The sequence below is a fragment of the Lithobates pipiens genome, unplaced genomic scaffold, assembly GCF_037356315.1.
Source record: "Lithobates pipiens isolate NorthernLeopardFrog02 unplaced genomic scaffold, aLitPip1_a1.2 Scaffold_19, whole genome shotgun sequence".
NCBI lineage: Eukaryota > Metazoa > Chordata > Amphibia > Anura > Ranidae > Lithobates > Lithobates pipiens.
In genome coordinates, this window is record NW_027507764.1 from 70,974,337 (window position 1) to 70,998,652 (window position 24,316).

The 24,316-nt window shown below is 45.4% G+C and overlaps 1 protein-coding gene across 9 annotated transcripts in view; it reads left to right on the forward strand.

Moving 5' to 3' along the window:
- ADAM22 (ADAM metallopeptidase domain 22) overlaps positions 1 to 24,316 on the forward strand; it is a 462,480-nt gene that overhangs the window by 137,762 nt on the left and 300,402 nt on the right. For all 9 annotated transcript variants that reach the window (XM_077490871.1, XM_077490878.1, XM_077490879.1 and 6 more), the window contains exon 4: positions 23,636 to 23,702. In XM_077490871.1, coding sequence (XP_077346997.1) covers positions 23,636 to 23,702 — 67 coding nt within the window. The remainder of the gene's footprint in view (positions 1 to 23,635; positions 23,703 to 24,316) is intronic.

The window sequence follows — 24,316 nt, forward strand, 5'->3', positions numbered from 1 at the left end:
TGCGACAAAAACGAAACCTGCGATAAGGAAACGTGACTGAACGAAAACATGAGAAGCGTGAACCGATCACCGTGAGCGGCTTTAAGAACCGCGGCTGCTAGAAAACACGACCTGCCTAGGAAATGCAGGCTTCACAAATTGATGAAAAACATAAAAGAAAACCCTGGGGGGTACACAAGAGAAAAGAAAAGCCTAAGACACAAAACGTGCTGCATATCGTAATAAGTAAGAACACGAGAAAAGGCAAGAAAACACGAGAAACAAAAGAAACATGGGAAACGCGAGAAAATGCATGAGACACGTAAATAGCATCAGACACGTACAATACATCCGACACTAACAAGCATGAGGAACGTAAAAAGCCTGAGAATCATGAAACTACACAAGGGTAATGACATGAAAGGCATGAGACATGAAACGTGCGGCACATGGGAAATACGGAAGGAAACACCGGACAACACGTAAGGAAACATGTGAATACGTCAAAACCATGGAAATACGTCAGAAAATGCTAGAAACACATGGGGAAACTTCAAAAACAAGGGAAACACAAGAAGTTGCATCACGTAAATAACAGCCATGAACAATACATCCGATACGTGAATTGCATGAGAAACGTAAAAACCCTGATAACCATAAAAGCGCAAGAACTGTAAGTCGTTTAAAAACCGTCAACTGCCAGCAAAACACACGAGAACGCAATTGTATGAGAAACTGTAAAATTGCATGGAAAACCATCAAATATATGAGAAACACCAACTTCATATGTAAATCACATGAGAGACCTAAATCACTTGAAAAAACGAAATTGCGTAAGAACCGTAACTTCAAGAAACACCAACTGCATGGAAACCGAGAATTGCATAAACTGAATTGCATGAGAAAACGGCAATTGCATGTAAAACCGTAAAACGAGTGAGAACCGTGCGTGAAAACAAAGCATGAGAACGTCAAATCGAATGAGAACATAAAATGCATGAGAACGTAAAATGAAATGAGAACATAAAATGCATGAGAACGTAAACTAAACGAGAACATGAGTGTATGAGAATGTTAAAATGAAACAAGAACATGGGTGCATGAGAACGTAAAATGAAACGAGGACATGAGTGCATGAGAACGTAAAACGAAACGAGGACATGAGTGCATGAGAACGTAAAACGAAACGAGGACATGAGTGCATGAGAACGTAAAATGAAACGAGGACATGAGTGCATGAGAACGTAAAATGAAACGAGGACATAACTGCATGAGAACGCAAAACATGAAATGCCAAAAAGCATGAAACGCAAAACGCATAACGCTGGAACGCGATAGAGAAACCTGGAAAACGATAGAGAAAACCTGGAAAGTGAGAGAAAACCTGGAAAGTGAGAGAAAACCTGGAAAGTGAGAGAAAACCTGGAAAGCGAGAGAAAACCATAAAAAGCATGAGAAACCGTAGTTGCATGAACCGTCAACTGTACCACGGGAATACGTCAGAACCACGGGAAACGTCAGAAAATGCTATAAAAAACATGGGAAACGCAAGAAGTTGCGTGAGACACGTAACTAACATCTAATACGTAAATTGCCTGAGAAATTTAACATGCCTGAGAACCATAAATTCATGAGAACCATAAATGCGTAAGAACTGTACGTCGTTTAAAAACCGCCAACTGCCTGCAAAACGCACGAGAAACGCAAATGCATGAGAAACCGTAAAATTGCATGGAAAACCATCAATTGTATGAGAAACAACAACTTCATAAGAAAAGTAAATCACATGAGAGACCCAAAACGCATGAAAAACAAAATTGCGTAAGAACAGTAAGCAACGTGCTTGAAACCAACAAGCATGAGAACGTCAACTCGAATGAGGACGGAAAACGAAACGAGAACATAACTACATGAGAATGTAAATGAACGAGAACATAACTGCATGAAAACGTAATTGAAACAAAACGCAAATGCAAGAAACGCAAATGCAAGAAACGCAAAAGCAAGAAACGCCAAAGCAAGAAACGCCAAAGCAAGAAACGCCAAAGCAAGAAACGCCAAAGCAAGAAACGCCAATGCAAGAAACGCCAAAGCAAGAAACGCCAATGCAAGAAACGCCAATGCAAGAAACGCCAATGCCTGAAGATGCAACTGCCTGAGAAACGCAACTGCAAGAAGATGCAACTGCCTGAGCAACGCAACTGCTTGAGAAACGCAACTGCTTGAGAAACGCAACTGCTTGAGAAACGCAACTGCAAGAAGATGCAAATGCATGAAAAACACAACTGCAAGAAGCTGCAACTGCCTGAGAAACGCAACTGCCTGAGAAAACGCAACTGCCTGAGAAAACGCAACTGCCTGAGAAAACGCAACTGCCTGAGAAAACGCAACTGCAAGAAACACAACTGCAAGAAACACAACTGCAAGAAACGAAACTGCAAGAAACGAAACTGCAAGAAACGCAACTGCAAGAAACGCAACTGCAAGAAACGCAACTGCAAGAAACGCAACTGCAAGACACGCAACTGCAAGAAGATGCAGCTGCATGAAAACGCAACTGCACGAAGATGCAAATGCATGACAAACGCAACTGCAAGAAAATGCAAATGCATGAAAACGCAAATGCTTTAAGAACGTGACCGCTAAGAGAACGTGAATGGCCTGAAACCGGAACGCATGGGACCGAAACGCATGGGAAACCCTAAAATGCACCAGAACGTGAAACTGTATGAGAAAACCGTGAATAACACGGGAACGTGGAGCTCAGGCGGGGGCAGGCCATGTGGAGCTCAGGCGGGGGCAGGCCACGTGGAGCTCAGGTGGGGGTTGGGCACGCCACGTGGAGCTCAGGCGGGGGTTGGGCACGCCACGTGGAGCTCAGGCGGGGGAAGGGCACGCCACGTGGAGCTCAGGCGGGGGAAGGGCACGCCACGTGGAGCTCAGGCGGGGGAAGGGCACGCCACGTGGAGCTCAGGCGGGGGAAGGGCACGCCACGTGGAGCTCAGGCGGGGGAAGGGCACGCCACGTGGAGCTCAGGCGGGGGAAGGGCACGCCACGTGGAGCTCAGGCGGGGGAAGGGCACGCCACGTGGAGCTCAGGCGGGGCACGCCACGTGGAGCTCAGGCGTAGCGGCTGAGTCTCGCCCTTACTGATCCTCATTTGACAAGAGCAGACCTGTCCCTGGGATCCCCCCCCAGCTGCCCCAATATCAGAGATAGCCGGGAGAAACAGGTGGGTGGCCCCCAAGTGGAGCCTGATCTACCCTGGACAGGGGAGCTGACGGCAGCCGAAAGAACCCCCCACCCCGGCGGAAATCAGGAGAAGTGGGTGGCCCCCACGTGGAGCCAAACCCCCCCCCCCCCAGGACAGAGGAGCGGATGGCAGCCAAACCCACCCCCCTTCTCCCGGCGGGAGAAGCGGGTGGGCGGGCTCCCCCACGTGGAGCCAGGACAGGGAAGTTGATGGCAGCCGAAACCCCCCCTCTCCCAGTGGAAACAGCGGGAGAAGCGGGCGGACGGCGTGTCCTCTTCGTGGAGCCCCCCTACCAGAACTGAATGCACCAGCCGGCGGCTCCCTCATGGAGTTGGATGAGCATGCAGATGCCGCCCCCCCCCCCACCCCTGCAGCCGGATCTGCCCCAGGAGAGGTGGCCGATCACCTCCCCCTCCCCCCCCAGGAGAGATACTGCATATGTGAGGGGGGGGATGGGGAGCTGGCACGGCCGAATGCCTCCCCCTCCCCCCGCCAGGAGAATCGGCGAGTGCAAACCCCCCAGTGGACAAGCACTTTTAAGAGAGGAGCGGACGGGCAGCCAAACACTCTCTCCTCCCGGCGTGAACACCGGGAGGAGCGGGCAGTCCCCTCATGGTGCCGGATCAGCCCGAGGAGAGAAACAGACGGGCGGCCGAACACCCCCCCCTCCCCCCGGCGTGAACACCGGGAGGAGCGGACTGGCAGCACCCTCTGGAGCCGGAAACAGCCCGAGGAGCGGACGGCGGCCAAACACCCCCCTCCCCCCGGCGTGAACACCGGGAGGAGGGGCGGGCAGCACCCTCTGGAGCCGGAAACAGCCCGAGGAGCGGACGGCGGCCAAACACCCCCCCTCCCCCCGGCATGAACACCGGGAGGAGGGGCGGGCAGCACCCTCCGGAGCCGGAAACAGCCAGAGAGGAGCGGACGGCGGCCAAACACCCCCCCCCCCCCGGCATGAACACCGGGAGGAGGGGCGGGCAGCACCCTCTGGAGCCGGAAACAGCCCGAGGAGAGGAGCGGACGGCGGCCAAACACCCCCCCTCCCCCCGACGTGAACAACGGGAGGAGGGGCGGGCGGGTGCACAGCATATGTGAGGGGGGGAGGGGGAGCCGGCGCGGCCGAAAACCTCCCCCTCCCCCCGCCAGGAGAATCGGCGCTGTAGTAGCAAACGCACCACCGCAGCGTCGTTTGCATAGTTGTAGGCAGGAGGAAGGCTCCCCTGTGCCGACAGCAGCTGCCGGCGGGAGAACTCCCCCCCCCACAGATGCCCATAAACGGAGCTGGCGGGGGCCACAAGCACTCCCGTCCCTGTGCTCCAGAGCAACAGAATAACATCCTCCTCCTCCGACCCGCCGGAAGTGACGTCAGCCACACGAGATCCGACGTCCAACGAGGAGGAGGTGGAGGAGGGCAGGCTTTATGCAGCCTGACTCCTCCTACAAATACAGGCTTACCCTGCGGTGAGCCTTACACTTATCCAAAGCAATATGAACCTATGATAGCCGCAAAAGGTGGCTCTGCAAGGTTTTGACTTTAGGGGGGTGAATAGTTATGCACATTGATTTTTTCTGTTATTTTGTCCTATTTGATGTTTGCTTCATAATAATAATAATAATAATAATAATAAAAACATCTTCAAAGTTATGGGCATGTTCTGTAAATTAAATGATGCAAATCCTCAAACAATCCATGTTAATTCCAGGTTGTGAGGCAACAAAACAAACAAAATGCCAAGGGGGTGAATACTTTTGCAAGGCACTGTACCTCTCCAGCAAGTTCTGATGCAGAATGTCAAGGAGAATCTTCACATTCCTACACTTCATCTAACACTTCTGGGAGTTTTTAATGCCTGTTTCCCACCACCAGCTTGAACTTAAAGTGTTAATAAACCCACAACAGTAAAATCTGTCTGTATATGCAGTAAAGCATACCTGTTATACTCACTGTGGAACTTAAGGGGTTAATCCTCGGCATTCTGTATAAAGGCTGGGTGATCCTGTCTCTCTGATCCTCCTCTTCTTTCACTCACTCCAATCCATCTTCTGATAGAACAGGGCATTAGGGGACAGGCTGCACATGCTCAGTTTGGTGTGTATTGCTAGAGAGTTTTTTTTTCTTGGGAGAGTGCATGTGATTAGCACAAGGCCAATCAGTACTGTCGTCTGGACAGAGGGTCAGGGGTCTTACAGCCGTATAGAACAATCAGGGGGAAATAAAAACTCCTCCTACAAGCTTTAACCAGACACTGATACAATTCACAAGACTGCTCTAACTACTGATGAAAAAAGGTATTTAGCAGTATATATTTACTAAATCTATTGCATTTCTATGTTCTGTGTACTGTGCTAAACCAGATATAGTGAATGCAGGCTCCTGGGTTTAGTAACACTTTAACTTCCATTTGGCATCACATATGTCACTACAGGACACAGTAGTGCCATACTGGTTGGTAGGAGAAACTAGAGCAAATAGCAGAGGAAGTGTTGAATATGAAGTTCTCCCAATCCCTACATTACACACTCTTTATCCTTGCACTCAGTATGTTACATACTCCTGATCCCTGCACGATGAGTGTCGTGCACACAGGAGTATTTCCTGTTTACACAAAGGCCTCTGCAATAGGAAGTCCCGTCTCCGGTGCTGCCATTGGACGACTGTTCTGTCCATCAAAGGAGGTGGGACTTTCTATTATAGAGGCTGCCGAGAAAACAGGAGTTTCTCCTGTATCTAATTTTTCGGCGCTTGTTCTGCCCCCTCCCTGTCCCCTCCAAGGCTGCAGATGGATGGGTATCAGTCAGGCTGCACTGATTGCAGTGGTGGTGCTGCATTCATGGCAATGATGGGGGCTGCATTCCTGGCCATACTGGGTGCTGCACTGATGGCAATGGTGGTGCTGCATTCATGGCAATGGTGGGTGCTGCACTGATGGCAATGGTGGTGCTGCATTCATGGCAATGGTAGGGCTGCAGATGGGAACTGACCCTTATTTTGCTTCACAGTTCTTTTCACAGTTTAGTTTTTTTCCTGAAACTTCCCTCTTAAAGTGAAGGTGCGTGTTATATGCCAATAAATACGGTATATCCAAATAACACGCCCGAAATCATCTCTTTTCTCACACACAGCCACAAAGGCAAGAGAATTCTTGTTGGGCAATGTACTAGTGCACAAACTAACACACAGACCGAATTTTAATGGTTCAAAGAATGTCAGGGAAAAAGGTCGGTCCTCACGCACGTTCACTTCATCAAATCTGGCCCTCTTTGAAAAAAGTTTGGACGCCCCTGCTGTAAGGATACACCGAGAAGGGGGCAAGCGGACATCTTGTTACACCCACAGGAGTCTTGCCTTTCACACTTATTTTTACTAGTAAGCAGAGCTTATATAGTGAAATACAGTATTTAGATATCCATCGGACTGTTTAAATGTTGAATTTTAAAAGAACAGCGGCGTGCGACGCTGTACCCAAACAAGAGCTTTCATTTGGTAGTATTTGATCATCCCTGCGTTTTTTTGTTTTTTTTTTGCGCTGTAAACAAAAAAGAGCACCGATTTTGAAAAAAAAACAATATTTTGTACTTTTTACTGTAATAAATAGCCCCAATTTTTTTTTTAAAAAGCAAATTTTTTGTTCAGTTTAGGCCGATCTATATTCTTCTACATATTTTTGGTAATAGAAATCGCAAAAAGCGCATATTGATTATTTTGCGCAAAAGTTATAGCGTCTTCAAAATAGAGGAAAGATTTATGGCTTTTTTACTATTATTTTTTTTTTACTAGTAATGGGGGCGATCTGCGATTTTTATAGAGACTGCAGCATTATGGCGCACACATTGGACACTTTTGACACATTTTTGGGTCAATTGACAATTATATGATATATATATATATATATATCAGTGCTATAAAACTGCATTGATTACTGTATAAATGTCACTGGCATGGAAGGGGTTAACACTAGGGGGCGATCAAGGCATTAACTGTGTTCCCTATGTGTGTGTGTTCTAACTGTGGGAGATGAGAGATCGTGGTTCCCAGTTTGAAGGATCTCGCAATCTCTCTCTCTCTCTCCTCTCCTTACAGAATTGGGATGTGTGTGTTTACAGGCAGGACAGAACTCTGACTATGTAAACAAGGCAGAGCTCTGTCCTATCAGCAGGGATGTGTTGTTGTTTTTTTGTTGCAGGGAATAAAAACCCATATGCCCCTTAGTGAAAGCACCTCACAGTACACACATAAGCACTGGTTAGGCACACATTTAACCCTACGATCGCACTAGATATTTAACCCCTTCCCAGCCAGTGTCATTAGTGCAATCACAATGTATATTTTTAGCACTGATCACCAGGGTGGATTTGATTTAAATCATATTTTTTAAAGAGCAACTGTCATCTCTGTACTGCAGCGGCTCCTCCTCTGACTCGCTGTTGATTCACCGACAGTCCCGTTCACTTTAATGGGACAGCTGGTGATGTGGCAGTGACACAACAAGGTGAGGGATGTGGTGGCAGCAGGTGAGTGGATGCCCACTAACAGGCGCTGCCATGATGGTTCTGAAATGACAGGTGCTCTTTAAATGTCAGGACTCATTCTTGCTGGTAGTTAGAATCTTTAATATTTGCAAACAAAATGAAGGTTTCCCTTTTAGAATAATAAGCTGTCAGGTTAGTAAAACGGCGATATCAGAACCAATTCAATCATACAGTTTGTAAAATACTGTATACATAGATTTGCAATCCAATGGGATAAAGGAATATTCCTGAACTTTGTTTTATTTTATGATTACTGTGCCATTGTGTGACTGCATCAATGCAGTGCATGTTATCTTAGCTTGCAGAGCTTGGATTCATTGAATAAGTTTACCAAAAATGGAAATATTGCAGAATATACAGCCTCATGCTACATAACTAAGCTCCATTTCATGCTGAGTAAACTAAATTATGAATGCATCTTAAAAAGAAAACTATCTTTAGATAGATTTTTACTCCAAAAGCATTTTATTAAAGTAAATTTGATAAAAAAAAAAAATTTAAATCGTTGATTTATATCCACCCTGCTGATCGCTGTATTAGTGTTTTTGGTTCCCACAAAGTGTCAAAAGTGTCAGAAATGTCAGAATTTCCATCACAATATCGCAGTCCTGCTATAAGTCGCTGATCCCATAGTTTGTAGATGCTATAACTTTTGCGCAAACCAATCAATAAACACTTATTGGAGATTTTTTTCTAGCAAAAATTTGTAGCAAAATACATATTGGCCTACATTTATGAAGACAATTTATTTTTTGCATTTTTTTTATGGGAGATGTTTTATATCAAAAAGTAAAAGATATTGTTTTCTTTCACAATTGTCTGTTTTTTTTTGTTTATAGAGCAAAAAAATAAAACACCCAGCGGTGATCAAATACCACCAAAAGAAAGCTCAATTTGTGGGAAAAAAAGGACATAAATGTAATTTATATACAGCATCGCACGACCACCCAATCGTCAGTTAAAGTAACGCAGTGCCGTATCGCAAAAAATGGCCTGGTCATGAAGGGGGGGGGTAAATGCCTAAAAAACTTTTGCGCAGTACTGTGTGCGCGTGTTTAATACAGTCATTGCTTATTAATCATATTGTGTTCTTATGTACTACATATTTATTTAGACATATTACACAGTGCTCCTCGGCCATTCTGTTCTTCATATAGATCCCCATAAGTCATTATCGTTGTGTACTGTCCTCATAAACCTTCTTTACTGGCATCCGCTGTACATTATTTCATCATTAAATATGCAAGACCTGCATCGTGAGTATCTGAGCCATTTGTGATGCACAGCAAGCTTTCAAAGATCAGCATTTTTTTTATGGCTGAAGACAGAGCGTGTAATTGTGAGTCCTAACCAATCTTCTTCCTTTTTTTTTTTATTTATTTTTTTATATATATTTATTAAGGGGGATTTCAGGTTTTAAATGATATGTCTCCTCTCAAGTCTCTTGATAGTGTATAGGACCCTTCCCCATGTTTTAGGATATAGCTTTTCCTTACCATACTTCTGAACTTTTGTATTTATGCAGCACTTTCTGAGATTCAGGGAACAGTGCTGAATTAAGCCTGGTACACACAATCAGATTTTCGGACGAATAATTGTCCGATTTTTTTTTTTTTGCATGCTAGTCTCGTATTGAAAATAAAGAGGTTACTCAACTTACGAAAATTCTCGTACAACAGAATACAACTTTGGAAGTGATGTTTTGAATTGTTTTGTAATGTATTCTTTTAGTTTCTGAACGTGTGTAGTCTTGCTCTTATGATTTTTTTCGGGTGAAAACCACGAATTACACTAATTAACCACTTAAGGACCGCCCGATGCATATATACTGCAGCAGGGTGGCCCTATTGCGCCAAACAAAGTACCCGTACATCGTTTCGTGCACGAGACAGTGTGGGGGAGCACAACGGGGGAGCCGATGTGCGGGTCCAGCGGCTGCGATGTCCGTCGGCCACCCGAGATCTCGTCTCAGAGAGGCAGAACGGGGATCTGTCAATGTAAAGAGGCATGGCAAAAATATTGGAATTTTTAGGGGAACGGATTGATAGTGGCAGGTGGTGTGTCTTTTGATAAAACAATGTTGGCTCTTAAGCCTTCATTCACACTGAACACGGCTTTGAAATTGTGCGAGTTCATCTGAACTCGCATGATTTCAACGCCGCATTTTTTAGTCCGACTTTGGGGGCAACTTGAAAGACATCTGTGCGGGTTCGTGCACAGATGTCTATTGAAATCGCCCCTGAAGTCGCCTGAAGTAGTGCAGGAACTACTTTTGGAAATCGGTGCGGCGCCCCACAAAGTTAGCGTTGCACCGATTGAGACGCTCCTATTGCCGGTAAAAGGCTCCGATTCGACATGCGGTTTGACCTGCCAAATCGCACCGATGTGAACAGGGGCTAAAGGGTTCTTTCACACAGGTGTTGAAAATAGGCAGTTGGGTCACATTTTTAATGCTTCCTGAACAATTGACACACAAAACTGTTAAAATAGAGGGCGGATGGAGGTGTACACTTTGCAGCGTTGTCTTGCATCACAGCGAGGCAAAAATAATGCTGCCTGCGGTGTTCAGCACACACTTTGCAGCCGCCTCCATTCTCCATCCTATTGAAATGCACCACAAGTGCAACGTAAACACACCTATGGCGTTTACAGTGCGTTTAACCACTTACAGACTGCCTGCACATCCGTAATGGGCAGTGGACGGGCGGCCCGCACGGGCAAAGTGACATAGCCGGGAACAACAAAGGCTGACGGCGCTCAGTGCCTTGATGTGAACCAAATGTAGAAATAGCTGCAATGATCCACAGTCAATAACCAATAAAAACACTGGTGATTTATTCACAATGTTAGAAAAAAAGTGTATATTCCATATAACAATATGGCAACATTACCACGCTGACACTGGAGCTGGCTTGGGCACCATTGAGTCACTGTGTCTTGGGCAAGGTGAGCCATGGGGTGGCACCAACTGCCATGGCCACAAAGATGGAACGGGCTGCAGGAGAATCCAAGCTGGACCTCGCTGGCGCGAGCGGAAGGCGTCACTAGAGTACCTGGGCGGAAGAGCGGTACCCGTATGTTCTTGCCAGCTTGCAGTTTTGGGTGAGCACCTGCATACCCCCCCACTGGCACCCGCTGTGATTGTACAGCAGATCTTTACAGCCAGGAAGTGCTGATCAGCTGTGTACAATCACAGCCCAGAGCTCTGTGCTGGCAATTGGCTCTGAGTTCTGTACAGAACAATGTCTATTTTTCTCAGGGATGAGAAACTTAGAGATCTATTAGTAAAAACAGCATGCTTTACACACATTACCCATAGTTAGACACACATTTAAACCCCTTGATGGCCCTAAATGTTAACCCCTTCCCAGCCAGTGTCATTAGTCCAGTGACAGTGTATAGTATTAGCACTGATCACTGTATTGATGTTACTGAGGATGTCCATGGCAGTTAGTCAGTTCCCCCCCAGCGCCAGTCAGTGTCAGATTGTCCGCCACACTATCACAGTCCCATTAAAAGTCACTGATCACTGCCATTAGCAGTATAAAAAAATTCTGATATATACCATTGTTTCTATCCTGATATACTTTCACGCAAACCAATCAATATACACTTATTGGGTTGTTTTTTTTTTATCAAAAACATGTAGCACAATACATTTTGGCCAAAATTTATTAAGAGATTTTTTTTTTAAGGGTATAGAAAACAATCACCTTCCTTTAAAATAATCAAGTTTTGTTTCTTTGCAGCCTGAAATGATGAGACAGTTTTTGTTTTATCCAGCTGTAGTTATTAATGCAACTTATAGCATCCAAGTGAACGCTATAACCCCAACATTTAATAAAAAAAAATCAAAAACAGAAGAATTGAGTTGGAAAAAGTATCACCCCCTTATGTCAGTATTTAGTTGGACCATCTTTTGTATTAATTACAGCCTTTAGTCTGTTGAAATATGTCTCTCTGAACTTTTGCACATCTAGACTTTTCATTATTTGCCCACTCTTCTTTGCAGAACTGCTCAAGTTCAGTTGAATTTGATGGTGACCGTCTGTGGACTGCAGTCTTCAAGTCATTCCACAGATTTTCAATGGGGTCTGGGCTCTGACTAGGCCATGCAAGGACATTCACCTTTTTCTCCTTCAAACCACTGTGTGGTCATTTTTGCTCTGTGCTTTGGGAAATTGTCATGTTGGAAGTTAAAACTTTTTCCCATTGACTTGCAGAGGGCAGAAGATTTCCCTCAAGAATTTGATGGTATTTTGTCCCGTCCATTTTTTCTTCTATCCTGACAAGTGTTCCAGTCCCTGCTGCAAGGACATATCATTGGTGTTGAGGCCAAATAATCAAATTCTCATCTCCCCTGACCACCTTGAATTTTCTGAGGCCACGTGGAAAACTGTGTTTTGGTCAGCTGAGACCAAAATTTAAAGTGGTTGTATAGTCTTAATTTGAACTTTTACCTACAGGTAAGCCTATAATAAGGCTTACCTGTAGGTAAAACAAATATCTCTTAAACCTGTACGGTTTTAGGAGATATTCCCCTGGCAATGCGCCGCTGACTGCAGTGGCGCATGCGCACAGGAGATTCCCGGGTTGGAAGCCCGGCAGACGCCGGACCCTGCCGGAAAGAAATCTCCTGCGCGCATGCGTGGGAGTGACGACATCGCTGTTCCGGCCACTCACAGCACCGGAGCCGCGATATCCGGAAGACACGCCGAGGGAACATGTCAGCTTCCTCGGCGTGTATCGGACGAGATGTCGGGGCCTTGTTCTAAGGTAAGTATTTCATAATGAGCTAGTATGCGGTGCATACTAGCTCATTATGCCTTTTCCCTTGCAGGTCTGAAAAAAACATATCAGCGGGTTTACTACTGTTTTAATTATTGAGACTTTTGAGACAATTGTTTCCTTATCGCCTGAAAAAGAGTTGTCTTTTTTTCAACCAGACTAATTATGTAAATATGTCTGAGGTGGTGACCTAGCTGTATTATTAAACAGCTTTAAAGCTGAAGTGTAGTCTGGTTATATTTAAATATTTAAAATAAAAATGTTTAAATAAAATATTTGTTTTCATTACATACCTTATTTTAGACACATTGGCATCATCACTTTGCATTACTTTGATTTGCAGGCAGATAATGATTTGCATTTTAATGAGTGAAATAAGTATTTGACCCCTTTGCAATATATGACTTGGTACTTGGTGGGGACAAAACCCTTGTTGGCAATCACAGAGGTCAGACGTTTCTTGTAGTTGGCCACCAGGTTTGCACACATGTCAGGAGGGATTTTGTCCCACTCCTCTTTGCAGATCCTCTCCAAGTCATTAAGATTTCGGGGCTGACGTTTGGTAACTCGAAATTTCAGCTCCCTCCACAAATTTCTATGGGATTAAGGTCTGGAGACTTGCCTTGGTCGTGTGTTTTGGATCATTGTAATGCACAAATACCCATCCAAGACCCATTTTCAATGCCCTGGCTGAGGGAAGAACTTTCTCACCCAAGATTTGATGGTACATGGCCCTGTCCATCGCCCCTTTGATGCAGTGAAGTTGTCCTCCACCTCCATGTTTGACAGTGGGGATGGTATTCTTGGGGTCATGGGAAGCATTCCTCCTCCTCTAAACACAACGCGTTGAGTTGATGCCAAAAATCTTGATTTAGGTCACATCTGACCACAACACTTTCACCCAGTTCTCCTCAGAATCATTCAGATGTTCGTTATCAAACTTCAGACGGGCCTGTACATGTGCTTTCTTGAGCAAGGGGACATTGCGGGTCGCTGCAGGAGTTCAGTCCTCCACAGCATAGTGTGTTACACAATGGAGGGATGGATGGATGGATGATGCTGGGTGTGGATGTGGATACTGGAGGGATGGATGGATGGATGATGCTGGGTGTGGATGTGGATACTGGAGGGATGGATGATGCTGGGTGTGGATACTGGAGGGATGGATGGATGGATGGATGATGCTGGGTGTGGATGTGGTTACTGGGGGGATGGATGGATGGATGATGCTGGGTGTAGATATGGATACTGGAGGGATGGATGATGCTGGGCGTGGATGTGGATACTGGAGGGATGGATGGATGGATGATGCTGGGTGTGGATGTGGATACTGGAGGGATGGGTGATGCTGGGCGTGGATGTGGATACTGGAGGGATGGATGGATGGATGATGCTGGGCGTGGATATGGATAACTGGAGGGAATGGATGGATGGATGGATGATGCTGGGTCTGGATGTGGATAATGGAGGGATGGATGGATGATGCTGGGTGTGGATGTGGATACTGGAGGGATGGATGATGCTGGGTGTGGATGTGGATACTGGAGGGATGGATGATGCTGGGTGTGGATGTGGATACTGGGGGGATGGATGGATGGATGGATGATGCTGGGTGTGGATATGTATACTGGAGGGATGGATGATGCTGGGCGTGGATGTGGATACTGGAGGGATGGATGGATGGATGATGCTGGGTGTGGATGTGGATACTGGAGGGATGGGTAATGCTGGGCGTGGATGTGGATACTGGAGGGATGGATGGATGGATGTATGATGCTGGCCGTGGATGTGGATACATTGTGGAGACTGGAGGAATGGCTGATGCTGGGTGGGAGATGAAGATGATGGACTTGCATTGTGGAAAATGGATGAGGATGACTCTGGGTGGGGATGAGAGTTACAAAGTGAAGAGATTCTCCACAATGTAACTCTCATCTCCACCCAGAGTCATCCTCATCCATTTACACTATGCAACACAATCATTCCAGCTTATCAGGCTCAGGTATCCCATCTAAGGTGAAGGAAATTAAAAATAAAGTTCAAATATACAGCACAGGGAGCACAGCAGCGCACCAACTTTTTGTGACTTACCCTCCCCCGCCGCTCTCTATCTTCCTATCTGCATGCACTTAACAGGGCTGGGTTGTTCACCGCTGACAAACTGACTACACCCCCTGCCAGAGTCCCGGCCAATCAGAGCTAACTTAACAGCAGCAGCCAGCAGGCTCCGCCTCAGGAGAAGCAGGGAAAAAGTGCTGTGGAGCAAATGCTGGCCTCAATCACCTGCAGGGGGGAGGGGACTGCTAGTGAAAGGCGGAGTGGTGGCTCAGACATGTAAGCTCCCTCCCTCCTTCTCCTCTATAGCGGCCGCTGCCAGGGTCAGATTAAGAGCATTATGGGCCTGGTACTAAGGATTTTGGTGGGCCTTAAGGGCTGTGTGTCGGGGTGCATCCTGAGGTGAAAGTGAAAGGGTGCAGCGGCGCAGGCCCAATGCTATAGAAGTCTCAGGCTTCCATAAGAGCCCTGCATTGGCGTGCATGGCACGTCCTGAGGTTGAAGGGCACAGCTGTGCAGACCTAACACAATAGTAGAGAAGCTGAATACCTGGCTTCCATTAGGACTGCCCATGGTGCTCATTGTTAATCCTGCCACCCAGTCCAGGTGTTGCTTGCGGAATGCAGGACTGGTCAGGCCAGGGAAGAGTTCTCCCTGTCAGCCCATTGTGCTTTCTGTGCACAGCCTGTTATTTTTGGGAAGCTGGGCCCAGGGCTTTTCTTTTCAGAGAATAAGTACAGTAACTTCCCCGCCCTTCCTGCGGGGGAGTATGCCACATCACAGGGTGGGTGTTGCCAAACTGTATAGTGGAAGGGTCTTAAAGGGGTTCAGGAGAGCGTAATACACAGAGCGCTGGGTGCAGGACAGTGTAATACACAGAGCGCTGGGTTCAGGAAAGCGTAATGCACAGAGCGCTGGGTTCAGGAGAGTGTAATGCACAGAGCACTGGGTTCAGGAGAGTGTAATGCACAGAGCGCTAGGTTCAGGAGAGCATAATACACAGAGTGCTGGGGTCATCACAGCATAATACACAGAGCGCAGGGTTCAGAAGAGTGTAATGCACATTTGGCATTGGTGAGGCTGTGCTAATGAGCACTGGTGAGGCTGCACTGATGGGCATTGCCCATCCATACAGCCTCATTAGTGTCCAGCCATCAGTGTCCATCAATGCAGCCTCATCGGGGTCCAGCTATCAGTACCCATCAGTACCATTAGTGCCCATCAATAGTCTTATCAGTGCCCATTAATGCAGCCTCATCAGTGCTCAGCCATCAGTGCCCATCAATACAGCCCCATCAGTGCCCATTAATACCATCAGTACCCATTAATGCAGTCTCATCAGTGCCCAGCCATTAGTGCCCATCAATACTTCCTCATCAGTGCCCATCAATACCATCAGTACCCATTAATACCATCAGTGCCAATTAATGCAGCCTCATCAGTGCCCATCAATACAGCCTCACCAGTGCCCATTAATACCATCAGTACCCATCAGTGCCCATCAATACAGCCTCATCAGTGCCTATCAGTACCCATTAATACCATCAGTACCCATTAATACAAACTCGTTAGTCCCCAATCATCAGTGCTTATTAATGCAGCCTCGTCACCCGTGCCCGGCTACGTCCCATCAGCCTTATCTGGCTGTGCCCAGGCATCGAAGAAAGTCACCGCAGCCAGCTTACACAGAACGGACCCCGGGGATCGCCCACTTAACCAGCGCATTCAGTGTCACACTAAGTCCCGCCTGCGTGGCTGAGTGACACACGAGGTCCCACCTCCTGGAGTCGTCCATCATAGGAGCCGACCCGGTCCAGGAGGCGGGACCTCATGTGTCACTCAGCCATACCGGCTAAGTGGCAGCTGGCCCCCCTCCTTTCTTGGCTTCAGAGGCAGCTCGGCAGCAAGCAGCCAATAGCCCCACGTTCCCTGCCAAACCCAGGCCTTGGGACTCGGGGCTAATAATTGCCAGTACAAAGACTGAGACCTGGGCCCCCCTCCTGACGCCACTGAGAGCAGCGTGCTGTCACTTGTAGCACATAAGCCAGGCTTCTGTGTTTACAAGTGACAGAAAGTAATGAAAGTAGTGACATTGAGTCTGGCCAGCCACGGGGGAGCGGGGGGGGGGGGGGGGGGGGTGCTAGTGAAAGAAAGAACAGCTCATTAGACTTGTGTATGCTTCTTCTTTTCTATAGCGGCCGCCGGAGGGAGGAAGGGGGGCCCTGCCAGGCGGGCCCCTTGGGACGCTTGGGCCCCTTACAGGAGTACTGCCTGTACCCCCCTGATGGCGGCCCTGCACCCACATGTGATGCAGAGCCTCCACAATTGGAACTGAAATCCAATTAATTCAAGGGGCAGGGCCAGTTACAGTAAGGCTGGGGAGGAAAGCTCTAAATGATAATACATGTTCCCCAAGCCAAGAAATGAGGCAGGCTTTATCTGACTTGCTGCATCTTCCTAATACACACCATGAGAAACTCACAGTGTGCACTTAAAACGGAGTAAGCAACTTCGGTATGGAGGGGAGGCTATACAACTGTGCAAAGCTAAAGGTAAGCCTGGAGTTCAGCTTTAAAATCAGGTCAACTTGGCTTTGTTGTCTGATAGGGCTACGACTGACTGGACAGAAAAATAAAAAAAGAGGTCCTTTATATATATCTCCACTAAAGATTTAGCTGTTAACCTGTAATATTGAACTCCAGGCAAATGCTAAAATAACTGAAAATCCTGAGACTTTCCCTGTTATAGGTGTTGCTCTTTTCCATCACTGGTAGTCCGGTAATTGTAATGCACACTTCTGTACACAGCATGCACCAAGTCTATGAAGGTTTCATCAGTGAGCCGTATGTTGCTGTGTGGTGAGTTTTATGACGGGTGACTTTGCACTTTATTTCAGCCGGCGGTTTGCTGCACACTTACAGTGGAGAACACAGAGCTGCAATCAGAGTATAATCCTCAAAATGCATTAATTTTAATGGACCGGCAATTGACTGCATATTATAAATGCTTAATAAGTATATTGAGCTTCAGGAATGAATTATTTTACATACCGACAAATTAGGAGACATCAAAACTGAATACACTTTGATTTTCCTGCAGGCTAGCTATCACAGCGCTTGTAACATTTAAGGGGCTCACTGATATACAATGTTTCAATAACCAGGGAGTAATAAATGATATATGAACCAGCTTAATTCAATCTGAATGGTTGATCCATATATAAAAACGATAGCTATAAACCTGGGCACAAAAAGCTGCCCAAAGGAATCTCCTTGACTTCTTCTCCCAGTGAATAAAAGCAGCACTACTGTACAGCCAATCAAATTTAAACTTTCACAAAAAAGAAAAAGAAGCGACCCTTGCTCTCTGAATGAAAGCAGCGGTCTCCCTACAGAGGTCCAGTGCCCCCCTCCAGTCCTGATTAAAGATGGGAGGGCCTGAGAAAAAAAAATAATTTAGGGGAAAAATTATTATTATTTTTTCTCAAAGCCGTTTTTTTTTTTCTGAAAAAAAAGAAAAGAAAAAGAATTGTGGAATACGTTCTTTTCCAATGATAAACAATATATCTATGAACTTATATTCAATGTATATAACACAAAGACCTTAATGACATTTTTATGAGAATTTATGTAAAGTCTTAAATAATTGTAAGTTTTAGCTTGTCTAAGCTGAAGACAAACAAATGCAAACAAATGCTGGAATACCATTGTCAGGTACTCACCAAAGCCGAAGTGATGAGAGCGGCTTCCCTTGCAGCTGGGTGCACAGTACCCCTGAGGGTGGAACAGTGGGTACAGGGCACAGAGAGGCACGGGTTGCCAGCAGGTGACTAGTATGCAGAAGGTCTTCTGAGGGAAGAGATGCCCGTGCAGATGATCTCGGAACTGGTAGAAGTAAATGCCTGCCAGGGGTTCTAACACCCGGAGTGAAGGCCGAGGGTCAAACACAGGTATCAGTCCGTGAGACAAAGGATATTCCAGAGGTAGGCCGAGGGTCAAACACAGGTAACAGTCTGTGAGCCAGCAAGGCTAAGTGCAGAAAACAGAGGATATTTCAGGGGCAGGCCGAGGGTCAAACACGGATATCAGTCCGGGAGTAAGCAAGGCTACAAGCAGGAAGTCCGTTTAACAAGCCAGGGGTCAGATCAGGAGAGAATCAGAGTAGTCTTCAAGCAATCCGGGTCACAACAGGAAGTGGTCAACAGGAACAGGAAACAGGAACACAGGTGAGCTGAGGAGACAAACCAGCAAAGACACAGAGCACATTGATGCCTTTTATAGGCCTGTCAGGCCAATCAGGTAAGGCCCATAGCCGTGTGCATAGGTGTGCACATGCGCGTACGACATTGTTGTCATTGTTGACATTGTTGACGTCGTTGTGCAGCTCTTCCCCGCAGGCGCACGGGGAAGTGCCGACGTTGAAGTCTGGAGATTCTCTGACAACCATTCAAGTAACACTAATTCTCAATGCAGTTCCCAAACAAGAGAAATATGCATTTCTGCCACTAGGTGGCACTGCAGGAGAAATGCTCAAATTTAGTTTGTCTACAGTTGGGCAAACTGTGCTCCTACAGTGTTTTTTTTTTATTAGAAAAAGATTTTTATTGTTCAAAAACATAGTAATATGACAAACAGTAGCATGTAAATACTATGAATAACAGTGTACAAATTGTACTGTTGTCAACACACAATATCCACAGGAAGTTTATTAACACGGGGTTAAATTATTACTTATAGATGTAACATGTAGTAAACAGCAGTGTCGATCTGTATGAATTTTACTGTACATCTATGTAAAGGTCTTCTGTATAAATAACGATACCTTTTAGAGAACAAACAGATAAAAGAACAGATATTTTCATGTGCCTACCCCCCTCAAACAACATAATGTCCTGCATTATATTCCTCAGCCCTCCAGCATGTGGTGCGAGTCCTGGAACACCCAACCATGGCTGCCATCTTAAAAAAAAAAATTTACAAGCTTTTCTATGGAGATAGGTTAGTTTTTCTCTGATAATGACGGAACTTGTTCTATGCATTGTCCCGTAGGAGAAATCCAGTATCTAGCAATCAGTTTATGTGCAACATAATTTATCCCAGTGTAGGTCTATCAGATTATTATAGTCTTCCACCGCTATCAACGGTGTAGTAGGGTAACGGGACATAAAACTCGCCAAAGATTCAAACACTTCAGCTGAGAATGGTGGAGGAAAGTACACCCCAGCTATTATACATTGAACCCCATACAATTTGCATAAAATAAACACGTATCGACCATTGAGGTCTGTGAGTACTTCACTAAACATGAATCGAGTCCCCTGCCGTATAAATATGCTCACCCCTCTAGAATAGGTCAAATAAGTTGCATGATTTTGACAAGCGAACAGTCTTGGAGACAAGCAAGGCGATAAATTAGGAGATAGATGAGTCTCTTGGAGACATATGATATCTGCCTTTAACCGTTTCGCATTTCGAAATACAGCCAACCTTTTCAGAGTTACCAAGGCCCTGAACATTCCAGGAGAGTATTTGTATAGTGTTAGCCATTAGGAGAGGGAAAAGGAGATAGCTGGCAGCAGCCAGCAGAGAAAGTAGCGCTAAAGTATGTCCCACAATCTTTCAGCGATGAAAATATCTGTTGTATTGGTAGTGTCATCCTTTCACCCCAAGTCTTTCCATCACTTTCGGTCGACACAAGGAAGGCAGAGGAATAGGCATCTAGGTGCGTAAGCAAAAATCTGCTTGGTATTTGCATATGGGTTAGCACAGAAAAAGGAAAAAAACAACAAAACCATATATTAACTGCAAACAACTGTATGTGGTCCAGCCGGGACCTCCATATCTGAACTTCAGAATTCAACTGTCCTCTTAGGACTGCCATGGTGGGAACAGTGGGAGTTCAAATGTGTTGTGCTGAACACCTCTAACAGCAGAATATGTTAATTTAATATTAGTAAATAAAGCTTGCCATCTGTATCCCACCTTTTCTCCATATGTACCATATGTAGGTGACCTTTAGTTTGAACATATAAGGGGAAAGATACAAGCACTTGTGGTGAATTATGACTCAGCAGGCCTCGGAGGTGTACACACCTGCAGTGATCTCTCCTCCCTGGCTAGCCATTGTATCGCAGCAGTAGGTTTTTCAACTAAATGTACCTCCCCATTGGCCACTACTCTCAGTTTGGCTGGGAAGAGCATGGCGTATTGTAGATCGAGGGATCTGAGACGACGTTTTACATCCGTAAACTTCGCCCTCTGCTTCTTCACTTATGCAGAATAATCCGGAAATAGAGACATTTTTGTGTTATCCATAACCAGCAGCGTGCCAGTCGTATTTCGTGCTTTTGTGAGGATCACATCCCTGTCTTTGTAGTTTAACAGCTTAAACAGGAAGGTGCAAGGAGGGTGGCCCAGCGGTAGGGGGCGCATAGGCACTCTGTGGGCCCTCTCCACTGAGAACATGGGAGTGAACGATTCTTTCCCAAACATTGTGAGAAGCCAGGATTCAATAAAAGCAACAGGGTTTTTTACCCTCTGCCATCTCAGGGATACCTATGGCCCGTACGGCGTTTCTCCTCATCCTGTTCTCTAAATCATCCAACCGAGCAGCATGCTGAGCAGTCATCATTACATTTTGTTTTACACTTTTTATGAAGGCTCCATTTCATCATCCACCATGCTAACCCGTCCCTCTAGGGCTGATGTTCCCTCTCTTCATTTCTGCAGGTCATGCCTGATGAATGAAACATCTGTTTTGATGCCTAATGAATGAAACGTCTGTTTTCACCCCTTTTATCCCTTCAGTCAGTACAGCAATGGAGGCGGTGCAGTTAGTGACCGCTGACATAATATCTCTCAGTGTGGGTTCCAGGTCTTCCCCGGGGGAAGGGGATGATGCAGTGTGAGGGAGGTATTTTATACCTACTATGTCCCACTCTGTCTGAAGCCCGGCCAACTCTTCCAGTGGTACTGTGCCATCTGCCTCAGATTGTTCTCTGGAGTTGTCTTCCTGGTAGGGGGAGGAAGCAGGCTGTAACTTTGTTGTGGATTTGGAGAAAAACTTCTGGGCTACCTCCTTGTATATGTCTTTCGATTAATGTTGTGTCCGGGCCCCATCTTGAATTGTCAGGTCAGGGAAGGAATGAGTTTCTGTAAGCTTTTTTACCATCTTATGTTTCGGTTTTTACTGCCCCAAGTTTGCCACTCTGCTTCACCAGTCTGTCGCTGTGTTTGCAGTGCCGAACAAGTACTTTAACAAGTCACCCCAATGATTTTTATCAGGATCTTCGGTGGAGAGAGCAGAGTACACGTCCTGTTACATCCACTGCTCAGCCACGTGCTCCTAAAGTTGGGTGATTTTTGAGATACAGTAGATGATTTCTCTCCTCTCAGGCCTTAATTGACAACTAAGATGATACATTTGTCTTTATAACCTTTAAGGCTTCATGTACACTGCTGCTGTTAAACGGACGTTTAGGAGCAGTTGGGCGTTTTTTTTCCGCTGCCCCTGAACTCTCCTCTGTTATCTTACCAGTACATGTACACAGGGTCGTTTATAGTCATTTCTAGGTAGTTGAGTTTAGAAAAAAAATTTGGAAAGCAAAAAAAATGCATTCAGGACGGATGTTCAGAGGCATTTGAAATGCCAAACGCCTGTCACAGCTTGTAAACGAGGTAACTCACGTTTAGCCATGTTTCGCTGACAACGGTCCCAAAAATGTGTCAAAAATGTCCAATGTGTCTGCCATAATGTCGCAATCATGATAAAAATCGCTGATCGCTGCCGTTACTAGTTAAAAAAAAAAATTAATAAAAATGCCATAAAACAATCCCCTATTTTGTAAACGCTATAACTTTTGTGTAAAGCAATCAATAAACACTTATTGCGTTTTTTTTTTTTTTTTTTACCAAAAATATGTAGAAGAATACGTATCAGTCTAAATTGAGGGGAAAAAAAAGTTATTTTTTATATATGTTTTTGGGAGATATTTATTATAGCAAAATTGACGCTCTTTTTTTGTTTATAGCGTAAAAAAAAAAAAAACGCAGGGGTGATCAAATACAACCAAAAGAAAGCTCTATTTGTGGGAAAAAAGGGACGTCAATTTTGTTTGGGAGCCAAGTCGCACGACCGCGCAATTGTCAGTTGAAATGACGCAGTGCCGAATCGCAAAAAGTGCTCTAGTCTTTGGCCAGCAAAATGGTCCGGGGCTTAAGTGGTTAAAAGCAAAAGATCAAAAAAAAAAAGTATCTTTTACTTGACAAGAAAAAAAAAGATTTACTTCCAGCCTGAACTAGAAGTGACATCATAACATTGCCATGGTCCTCCAAGCCCATTAGAGGCTAAAATTATTTCCCTGATCCCTTGTCCTAGTGGCAACTGTAAAATGTTGGATTTCCTATCCAACCTACCAAGCAGGGTCAGTACAGTAGAAATGACAGAAGCTTTAACCCTTCCCTATGCTACCCCCACCCTCCAAAAAAAAAAAAAGCCTATACAATTAAAAGCTAAATTCTAGCCGAAAAAATTAAAAGATGCACAGGTGCCTCCCCATGCAGACAGATGGCCCCATTGCTGTCAATTGGGATGCAGTGGCTGCACAGACACAGACGCCGTTCCCAAATTGACATCTGTGCAAGAGCGGATACATGGTCCCACAACGCAGATATTGTGCATTCAAGTCCGTCCACCTGCACAGATGTCAGATGGGGAATAGTGTCTGTGTCTGTGCAGCAACTGCATCCCAGTTGATATCAATAGGACTGCCTGCACGGGAATGCACAGAACACCTGTGCATCCCTGTGTGGTTGAACGCGGCCCTCGCGCTGTAGTACGACCTGTGTGAATGAGGCCATTAAATCTCAATAACGGGAACATATATACTGTATCAATTTAAAACCTCACAAAGGGTCTACCCCTCAACGCTCTATTGAAAAAAACAAAAAAATAGGCTTTAGATACACTTTTACTGTTCACAGTCTTATAACTGCAATGTCATGTTAATGTAGCAATGTTTTGGTTATTACAGTGACTTGCTGTCTTCAAGCTACGTGGAAAGACACATAACAAATGAGGGAAACGCAGTGGAAGTCAAAGTAAGTCTTCTTTACACTTATGACTAAAAATGTATATGAAATATTTCATCATTCATTCTGAAGAATTAAAACGTTGTTTTTTGCAAGCTTACCCTGTATGAATGCCATTTACCCAGAAGTTGTTTCCTTTTTAAAAAAGGCTTATTTTCAGACCTCTTCCAAGGAACACTGCTTATAATTTAAAGCAGCACTCCAGAACCCAAAAAATAATAAAAAATAAATAGCCTAATAAAAGTGTAGCGCTACCTTCGAGGGGGCTGCTGCAAATTCACAGGTTCTTTCCCAACACAGTGCAGAGACAGCCAGGCACACAGCAACTGTCCATACACTCTAGCTCATTGAACAGTCGGGGTATGTCTTTTTAGGGTTTATTTGCTTGTAGAACTGGTAGCGGGAGGGTATTTGGGTGGATGTGGAATACTCCAAAACATTAGGTATTGTTAGCAGAGGATACTTCTCACTCAGTTACTGTAGTAGAAGCACAGGTAGACTGGGACAGTCTATAGGTTCACTGCTGGGGACCATGAAGTACCTTCTGTACAGTTAAATGTAAACTGGAAGAGTCTACAAGTTCACTGCTGGGGACTATGAAGTAGTCTCAGTACAGGTAAAGG